The sequence below is a fragment of the Colias philodice genome, chromosome 18 (genome assembly GCF_061535455.1).
Source record: "Colias philodice isolate Cphi_HAF_F1 chromosome 18, ilColPhil1 Martin Lab GWU primary, whole genome shotgun sequence".
Taxonomy (NCBI): domain Eukaryota; kingdom Metazoa; phylum Arthropoda; class Insecta; order Lepidoptera; family Pieridae; genus Colias; species Colias philodice.
The window spans coordinates 6981524-6992038 of record NC_143103.1 but is presented as its reverse complement, the minus strand read 5'-3'; the positions used below and the strand labels follow the sequence as shown (position 1 = coordinate 6992038).

The 10515-nt window shown below is 36.6% G+C and overlaps 1 protein-coding gene across 1 annotated transcript in view; it reads right to left on the bottom strand.

Annotated features, from left to right (window-relative positions):
* LOC149480571 (uncharacterized) overlaps positions 1-10515 on the bottom strand; it is a 91066-nt gene that overhangs the window by 5938 nt on the left and 74613 nt on the right. The window contains exons 10-20 of the mRNA XM_089706856.1: positions 8602-9589; positions 6519-6713; positions 6314-6446; positions 5978-6210; positions 5334-5906; positions 5018-5242; positions 4731-4935; positions 4472-4657; positions 819-1060; positions 315-428; positions 123-208 (exon numbers count right to left, since the gene is read on the bottom strand). Of these exons, the coding sequence (XP_089562982.1) occupies positions 123-208; positions 315-428; positions 819-1060; positions 4472-4657; positions 4731-4935; positions 5018-5242; positions 5334-5906; positions 5978-6210; positions 6314-6446; positions 6519-6713; positions 8602-9589 (3180 nt within the window). The remainder of the gene's footprint in view (positions 1-122; positions 209-314; positions 429-818; positions 1061-4471; positions 4658-4730; positions 4936-5017; positions 5243-5333; positions 5907-5977; positions 6211-6313; positions 6447-6518; positions 6714-8601; positions 9590-10515) is intronic.

Genomic DNA, 10515 nt, shown 5'->3' with positions numbered 1-10515 from the left:
GCGTTCGTAAAAAATCTAAGTTTATAATTAATATGGCCATAGACGATTATTACAATTACATAAGTGGGTAGCGGATCGATGTCGCGTTATGATAGCTAGATGGCGCGTCCTGAAGCACTTACTTTCCGCAGATCTTGCAAGGGAACTCCTCTCCGTCGAAGGAAGGCGACGAGGCGAGTACTGGCGCCAGCGACTGGCCTAACGAACCCTGGATAAGTCGAGGTTACAATAGTTTAGTATTAAATCATTTCGTGCGGAATTCAATCAGCCAGCCTGAAGACAAAATGCAGTCCTGCGTTGGTATTACTGCTTACTTGTGTCGGTTGCGAGTCACTCCAGCTCCGCAAGTACAAAGTTTTGTAGTCTTTCGTTACTTTCTTCCAGAAGTAGTAGAATTGCACGCATTGTTTCGAGTCTTTGGTTCTTATCTGTGGAATGAAATATCAAAATAAACGGCTATACTTATTACATCTACTACGTTATTAAAACAGTCAACAATAAATATACATCGAAGTTAAGATTTCCATTGTAAAGAACCAAATATTTAAATATTGTTTAATACAGAGAGTCAGAGAGTATTGATTGCAGAATACATTTTTGTATTAAATTCTGTATTGCAGATTATTCTGTACTGGGTTTTGTAAGGGTCGAAAGAGAGGAGTAGAGAGCACAAAACAGGTTCGACCCAGTAGAAGTCCTCTTCGGCTTCGAGCTAGCTAGAACATACGGAAAGAGACAGCACTGACCAGGCTATGCGGTAGAAGTCCTTCCCGTAGTGCTAGAGGGAGCTAGAACATACGGAAAGAGACGGCACTGACCAGGCTCGCGATGCGGTAGAAGTCCTTGTCGTAGAGCGCGAGGCCGGCGAGGAAGGCCTCGAGCTCGGCGGGCGCCCAGCGCGGGTCGTGCGCGCCGGGCGCGGGCGCGGGGCGCGCCATGAGCCGCAGCGTGGCCGCGCGCACGTCGCCGCCGCACTCGCCCAGCGCCTGCAGCGCGCTCTCGCGGCTGTGCCCGCCCACCGGCATCGCCGCGCACATCGCCAGCTCCATGAACATGCGCACTACACCAATATAAATACAATGAAGAATGTTACTAGGTATGCCAAATCCCTTGAAATTGTGTCTCAGTAAAGCCTGTATGTATACAAATACACTAGTTTTTGTCGTAGTCAAAAATACCAAGTAGTTTTGATTTTATACGCATTCAAAGTTTCGAAAAATATCGAGTCCCGCTAATAGTCACGTGACCGCTTGTGACGTCACGTCACAACGCGCCGCGCGGCCGCGCTTAGTTGGTCCATTGAAAAGTTACATTTGGGGTCACATTTTTTAGAGGACACAATTTTATTTTTTTGATGTGTAGGGGGGGTCAGTGTGAAGCTATCACCAAGTTTGTGGGGTCGCCACCCTTGTCCCACGGCCGCCATCTTGAAAATAGCGGTTGAAATGGTTTTTACGATATATCACTTAAACTATTTATCTGATAATAAAACAATGTTAACATTATTCGTTGCAAATTAAATTCTCTACAACTTAGGTTCAGTAACTTTTTGTCGTAGAACTATAAACAAAAAAGTTATAAGCGAAAATGTTCAGAAATTAGAGATGTTTATATTTTTCAATAAAACTTTTTTTTATAAGTTTACGAAGAAATTATATCAGACCATTTTTGTAGATTGTTTTTCGTAGAACAACTTTTATTTACAACATTTTTTCATTAAGTAAATAGCTAAGGTTTTACAGCCATCCGAAGTGAGTACTATTTTAAGTACTCTTTACTATACAGAATACGATATATTATGTGTGTACTAATAATAATTTGTCACCAGTAATTATTTTATTTTTGTTATAATAATATTTTTAATAATTAATTTTACAATATTATTAATAATTAATTATTGAATCTTTTCCCCACAACCCAGGAGGTAGAGTCTGGAAGTGTGTTTGTTTTTACGTCGAAAAGCAGGGCTGAAATGTTCTGCAGTGTGCTTCCATTGTTGTGGGGTCTGGGAAAAGAGCCAATAGCCAATTTATTATGTATAGTTACTACTGAAAAATAGTACTCACTTCTGAGCGCTGTAAAACCTTAGCTATTGACGTAATTAAAAAATGTTGTATATAAAAGTTGTTCCTCGAAAAACAATCTACAAAAATAGTCTTATATCATTTATTCGTAAAATGATAAAAAGAAGTTTTATTGAAAAATATAAATAGCTCTCATTTCTGAACATTTTCGCTTATAACTTTTTTATTTATAGTTCTACGACAAAAAGTTACTGAATCAAAGTTGTAGAGAATTTAATTTGCAACAAATAATGTTAACATTGTTTTATTATCAGATAAATAGTTTAAGAGATATATCGTTAAAACCATTTCAACCGCTATTTTCAAGATGGCGGCCATGGGACAAGGGTGGCGACCCCACAAACTTGGTTTTAGCTTCACACTGACCCCCCCTACACATCAAAAAAATAAAATTGCGTCCTCTAAAAAACTCAAGGTCAGGCCTAAAAAATGTAACATTTCAATGGATCAAGTATCAAGTCGGCAGCGCTGTAGTAGGTGTTATAGCTTGCGCAGTATTTTGATGGGTTTTCATCCGCGAATTTCGTTAATAGTCCAATAATAGTAATTACTAATTATTATTCGTTTAATAAAATAACAGTCATGCCAAAGTTTCATCTTTATTTAATAGTTTCTCAAAATATTCTATACGATTGCGTTTTTGCACTGCTGATCTCTGAGGTTTATCTTCATTTTCCTGTTGACATATTTTGAATTTGTGTGGAACTATACCCTGTTTTTGTTTAATTCTTCCCCCGACCAACTTATATTTTAGTATAGTTCTCCATATCATTCTCAACTTAAAACAAGAAAAAATCTACCTATACTTAGCCCATACGAGCAGAGCAGAAGCACAATCTAGTATAGATTAAAACTTGTATAGAAAACAAAGGATAACGCAAAACAGCTGCAATGTTCTCAAAATATTATAATATGTAGTACTATGTAAGAACACGGAAAATTCTGACACCAAAGGTTTTGCATCTCTCGACCATTTTTTGTTTACGTCCTTTGCAACTATAAAAAACAACTTATCCTTCGAATTGGTAGTTGTATTTTTACATTTAGGAACAACACATGATTTTCTGGTATTTAGATTGGACATTTTTAAAAGTATTTAATTATAATTTCGACGGCACGGGCGCGCGATCGCTAGCGGACTGAGTGAGCCAGATTGAGCGTGTTGTGGTGTGACGTCACACCATCACCGGGCGTTTACAACTTGTTTTACTTCTAAATCGAAAACTAATTGACGTATCGAAGTAATTTTTTCACTAGTATTATTTATTTTTGACAGAGAATATGGATTGCTAATAATCAAAATTAGTGAACATTCTCCATTTAAATTCAATGATTTAAATTTAAATTTGTAATGGTCTAAGAGCCCGTCATAAGACGTTGTCCCGTCAAAAAAAAATAGCCATGACCACCTTTCAATAGGCAAGCAATTATAGGCATATTTGTTAATAAAAAATACGTCTCATCTGGTTATCAGATCGGTGAAGGACGATCTCCCACGGGCTCTCCTACAATAATAGCAATACTTGTCCGGTTTATAATATAAACATTATATTAATGGCTCTTTAATTATTATTTTTATGCACCTAATATTTTTAATAAAATGACGAATTTTAATTTAATAATATGCAAGTGTAATGAACATTGAACGCTGTAATTTCCTGTAATTAAAGGTGCAGTAGATCATTTAATAAAATGTAATAAACATGCACTGTATCCTTTGTTAGAAATTCTATAAAAATAAATACATAAAGTAAATTTGTACGTTATTGTTAATTATTTACTTCTGTTTAAATTGTACAAATAAATGAAAGCTGGAAACTATTCTCCACAACACACGGCATCCTAGTGTGGAGATTAGTGCATTGCATTATTTTTGGAATGTTTTAGTAACAATAAAGATTTTTGTATTTGTTTTTGTATTATTTTTATTGATAATTATGTATGAAATTAATATACAGTTCAGTAAATTTTAATATTATGGATCGTATAACGGGTGTACGGTAAAGTTCAATAATTGACTGAAAAGCATATTATAATGTGTAATGAACTTGTAATCCTGCATATATCGCCAAGTCTATGAACTTGCGTATTGCTTAACACGATCACGAGTCAACGATTTCACGCAAATAACACGATAGGTATTATGTGTTGTACGAAAAGTTAAGCACATAGCTAGATTGCATATTATATAGCTTGTGGTCAACTTCAATTTATCAGGTAATTTTAATAATTAAGTGCAATATAAAAAAATGTTTCGTATTTACTACGGCAAAAACGCAGAATGTGCAAAATAATCATGAAGCAGTTTTAAACCTCATATGTATAAAATAACTGTAAAATATGTAAAACAAAGGTTTACTTATACATATTAAAATTATTGTTAATACCTTCGTTATCATCTAACGCATCATTGATGCCTGGATCCCAAAGTAACTGTTCAGGTACTCGATGGAGATCAATACGATCGTTGCACAACTCTGGTATATCAGCTTGATGTTCCGGCCCAATATTTATCTGTGGCTTCTGATTATCTTCAAATTGAGCTAACACGTCAACCTCTGAATTGGACAACCCTGAAACGGCACACAAGATAAATTTTTAAAGTTCAGTTCTACACAAAAAGTAGAATATCTTAAATTAACATACCGTTAAGTAAATCTGCATAAAGCCCAGGAGCATCTCTATCAGGTTGCAGAATTGGTTGCGGTGTGTAGTGGCTCGTCACTCGACGCATGCGAGAGCGGTACGGGCCAGCTGGAGACGCTTTCCTTTTTCGCCGCTGCGGTGAGGCCGGTATACTGTTCGGACTTAGGAACACCGCTGGTACTGGATCTCGGCCTTCCACGCATACCTTCATAGAAAAAAAAATACATTTCACCCGCTCAACATATAAGAAAACAGGTAAATTCCATAAGTTGAGTAATATCACGCACTTGAAGAGAGTCGGACTGCCATTGCTGAAGTGATGTAGACATCGGTGTCACTGAACGGTTATGACGTCGTGTTGATCTCTGATGAGGAAAATCTCGCGGACTGCTCGATAGGAGAGGATCTTCAGAATTAAGCATCATTCGCCGAGCTGTCGGTGAAGGTTGGAGTGTATACGCATCTAACGATCGACACTCCTCCGGCAAAACTTCTTCTAGAGCTTCTTCAACCTAAAATAAAATAAAAGTGTTATTTTGCCTCCAAACTAAACTATGTCAGAAAATATGAATTTTATTATATCCAATGAAAATATGCGGTTACCTCTTCTTGACTAGACATTGTTGCAGTAAAAAATGCAGCTGTAAGTGGTGATGAAGCTCTTGGGACAGAATGTGCCGGTGATTGAGCATCTTGCGATGCGGGAGGTGTGGGGTAAGCTAAACTAGGGGACGGTGTCGGATGCGTTGAGTAACCTCCACTCGGGGATGCGGCAGTGTAAGCTAAACCAGGCGAATCACCATAAGAAAGGCTCGGAGAATTGTCTGTATATCCTGGAATTCCAGGCGATGTTATTGCAGGCCCGCCGTGGCATGCTCCAAAATCGGCTAATGATTCTGGTAGAGGAGAATTTAGTACTGCAGCCAAACGGCGATTGGACGGGAACGTGACTGGTGATCGCTCATGGATTGAGGCCGCTACGGTCGCGTAATCTTCTAGCGATGCTAGTTCCTCTAATTGATCAGCGGTCGTAGCGAATTGGAAGGTATCTTCATTAAGAGCGGGTGAAAAGTATCCATCATCTGAATTAAATGAAACTCCGAATAATTCGGGTCGAAAAGTGAAATCTTGTTGTGGCGAAGACTGTCCTGGATCTGACGCAGATCGCTTTACAACCTGAAATATAATAATGATTAATTTTTAATTTATTACGGACTTAACCACACATTTTTTCCTTTATTGCATACCTTACTGTTTCCTTTCTTCAAAAGTTCAATAAGAGTAGAATCTCTATGAACTGAATTAAGATTGGATGTAGCATTGCTAGCAAAACTAACAACTGGCGGGACTTTTGGCGATACAAAATGTACCGAAGTCGTGACTGGTGAGGCTGGAGATGTTGATGATGCACGAATGTTTGATAATGGTGGTGGCGCTGGTGTTGCAAAGCCCGAACGCGATGACGTATCTATTGTTACACCTGTAATTATTCATTTTCTTATTAAAACTTTAATAAACAATGATAAATACATATAAATACATATACAATGATGATACATATTATGAAAAGATTAATAGGTAACCTGTTGGTTGAGTAGTTGTAGCTCCTCGACGACTGATGATCTTTTCTTCTATAAGCGCTCTTACAGATACCGATGCTGTTTGTAGCGGAGGTCCAGTAGATTCTTTTTTATCTAACTTCTTATTGTCCGAATCCTGTACAATAGTAAAGAGATATATTCTTAAGAAATTTGAATGTATATAAATGGCGGAGCGAAATTGACATACCTTTTTAAAATAACCACCGTGCAGTCGCATATGTCCGTTGAGAGCGGGAATATTTTTAAATTTTCGATGACAAAGATTACACTCGACTGGTTTGATTTCAGTTGCCCGTGTCCCGCTCCCGCCCACGCTTGTGGCATTACCCGGCGTTCCGCTTGCAGCGGTACCACCCCCGCATTTTGGACTTCCCTGCTGCGTCTGTGAAATTAACGAAACCTTTAAAGATTTTCCAACTTATTACGCACTTTCTAATTTAGGCACACCTACCAACTTTCAACCTCGAACAGCTCGTTAATATTTAATAATAATAATAATAAAAACATTTATTGACAACAAAACACACCACACAGATACAAAAAACAAACATATTTAAAAAAGAAAGCAAAAAACCAATAAAACTTAAAAACTAATAAAACTTACAGACTTAAAACAGCTACAAACTACAACTAATAAAACTTACAGACATAACAAATAAAATAATATAAAAAACCTTATAACTAAACTTAAAAAAAAAATATAACTAAAAACAACAACAAAGAACTGTGTGGTAATGTCCATCATCAAAAGGGACTACTCAGCTATAAGCTGTAGTGCCCCCATAGGAACACTAACAGCACTGATTTTCAGGAGCCCCTATCGGTTGCGACGGTTGGAGTTACAGCTTTTTTTTTTTTTTTTTTTTTTAAAAAGATAATATTAATAGATAATATATAACTATATACGATGAAATAGTGATAAGTGTGATATATTATATTTATTAAATATTTGTACTTACTACTTATATAATATTAGAAATATATGTGTAATAAAAATATATGTATAGAAAAAAATAATAAATTAAGAATAATAAATAACTACATTAAGAAGTATGATATTATATACGAAGAGAATAGGGATACCCATACACATACAGCGGGACACACCAACGGCACTAAGGCTGGTACAGCGTATTTAATAAATGTTTTTTATATTTAAATCGAAAGTTTGTAATACTTTTTACTTCAGACAGGGGTGGTGGAAGGTTGTTCCAGCACTTAGTGGCGCTGTATGTGAAACCGCCTCTAAATGATGCAGTGTAGTGCATGGGTATTGATAGCTTTATGCTGGCAAATCTAGTTTTGTATTTTAGGTCGCTTCGTTGACCTAACCAAGCTAATTTTTTATATAGATATAATGGTATTTTTTTGTGCATTAAACCAAATACCAAAGTAGCAAAATGCAATTTCCTACGTCCATCCATATTTAAAATATTGGCGTCTTTAAGATAGGGACTGATGTGGCTTCTAGGTGGAACGTTCCAGCAATATCGTGCACAGGCATTCTGGACGCGTTGTATTGCTGTTCTAGTACGGCTAAGCAGTCTAGGGCCATATACAGTATCCGAAAAGTTAAATTTCGACAATACAAGAGAATCACATAGACGGATACGTAAATTTAAATTTATATATTTTCTTATTTTATACAAAATTTTTAACCTATAAAAAGAATTAGAAATGGTATTATTAATATGTTTTTCGAATCTCAAATTCTCGTCAAATAATAAGCCTAAATTCCTTGCCTCGTGTACACGCTCGATTAAATTATTATCAACTACTATTTTGGGATCAAATTGCTCAATCGCTTTTACCATCTTAGGGCTTCCTAGAAGCATAAATTTGGTTTTCGATAAATTTAAAAATAAAGAATTACCTACGGACCATGTAAATACACTATTTAAATCAGAATTAATTTGGTTTATGGCATTTTGTGTCTCATTAGGATAGCAAGATATGTACAGTTGCATATCGTCAGCGTACATCTGGTAATTGCAATGTTTTATGCGTGATACTACATCGGCACTGTACAGGATAAATAATAGAGGTCCCAATATTGATCCCTGGGGAACACCCCTCGATATACTTTTGCAGTCCGAAAAGCGTTTACTGCCATCTTCCTTTGCGACCGAAACCTTTTGAGTTCTACCACTAAGGTAACTGTTAAACCATTTCACAGCATTTGTACTTAATCCATAGTATGCTAGTTTTGACAGCAATAAATCGGTATTTATAGTATCAAATGCGCGAGTGTAATCGAGAAGCAAAAGAACCGTAGCCATTCCTCTATCTTGTGCTCCCAAAATGTCATCAACAACGTCCATCAATGCAGTTGAAGTGCTTCTGTGTTTTCGGAAACCAGACTGTCGGTCAGGAAGGATGTTATTTGACTCCAAGAACTCCATGAGCTGGTTGTGCACAATTTTTTCTAGGATTTTGGACATGCAGGGAAGTATACTGATGGGGCGTAGATCTTTGAAATCATCCGGGTTTTCTTTCTTTGGGATTGGGCATACTATGGCATGGCGCCATAGATCAGGAAAGATGTGTGTACGGATCGATGTATTAACGATGTGTGTTAGTATGGGCAATGTTTTTGAAATTGTAAGGAGAAGCATGTCAAGGGAGATGCCGTCAATACCAACCGCCTGGGATTTTAATTCGTTAATCGCCTTCAGTACCGTTGTCTCATTGACAGTCCGCAGTTCAAAAGTGCTATCACTGTAACGGTGAAACTCGTAGAATGAAAGAGTAGATAAAGATAGTTGATTAATCCCGGGAATATTAAGGAAGTGCGCGTTTATCTTATCAGGATCGCTTAAATGAGGTGATAGTAAGCCATCTTTTCTTGACGTTAGCTGAACTTGACTTTTAATGTTCTTCCACATCTCTCGAGGTCTTTTAATATTGGAATTTATAAAGGTATTAAAGTACGCGCTCTTTTCGGACTCTAGAGCAGTTTCAACGTATTTTTTTAACTCTTTATAATACTCCTTATGTGAATCAAGTTTAGTCTTGCGAGCTCTTATATGCGCTTCGTTGCGGCGTTTCATAATTAGCTTCATGTTATACGTTATCCACGGGTATTGTCTATCTTTGATAATTTGCGTTTTCATAGGTGCGTAAAAGTCGAATAATGATATCATATAATGTGTTAAAGTGGTCACCATGTCATTAACGTCACTCATACCTATTATATTGTCCCAGTTAATATTGTTTAAAGAATTTTTAAAAGCATCTGTATCTATATCTTTTAGTGGTCTGCACATAAATTTCCGCAGTTTAGGCTTATCTTTCTTTATATTTAAAACACAAGATATAAAAGCATGGCTGCTGAGAGTAACTATATAATCCACTTTTATTTGCGAGATAGAAGTATTTGCACAAATAACATCGATGAGAGTTTCGGAGTTAGAAGTAAAGTGAGTAGGCTCAGCTACGAGTTGCTTTAAACTATGCACACTTAGAAAGTTGTTAAATTTATTAGAATTGGGATGATTCCTATTTAGCAAATTAATATTAAAGTCACCCAATAAAACAATATGATCACTCCATAAAAGAGAGCCCAACGAGTCTGCCAAAGCACCAAAGAATATATCAGTATCCATCCAGGGAGGGCGATATGCCGTTCCGATTACCAACACCTTACCTCGGACCGTGACTTTAAGCCACATTTGTTCAACAGCTGACGCCGGATGGGTCAAAGTACGTACAGTACAGAAAGTACGTATTTGAGGGTAATTAATGGATTTTGATGGACTCGCCCTAATCGCGGCTGACTTAAAAAGGAAGAAAGTCGAATGCAAATTACAAATATAAAATAAGGAACAAGAATAACCACAAGCAAGGTAACTATTTAATAAAAATGTTGCTGTATTTATTAGTATAATTTACCACAAAGTGCAAGTTGTGCAGTGCAGTTATTCATTCACGTAGAATTTTAATTAGTTGTGGACGTCCGTCGCACCGCGGCAATGTCAAACTAGAATTTCCTAGCGCGCGGAGTGAAATTTTAAAACTGGATGCTAACGCGTGTGTCATAAAAGTTGCTTAATTAGCTTACCATATAATATAACTAGATATAATAGATGATTAGCTTATAGAGATAAACCGAATGACAATAAATTTTGCTAATGACAAGATACTTAATTTATATTAACTTAGATCATAATATTATTATATAATAT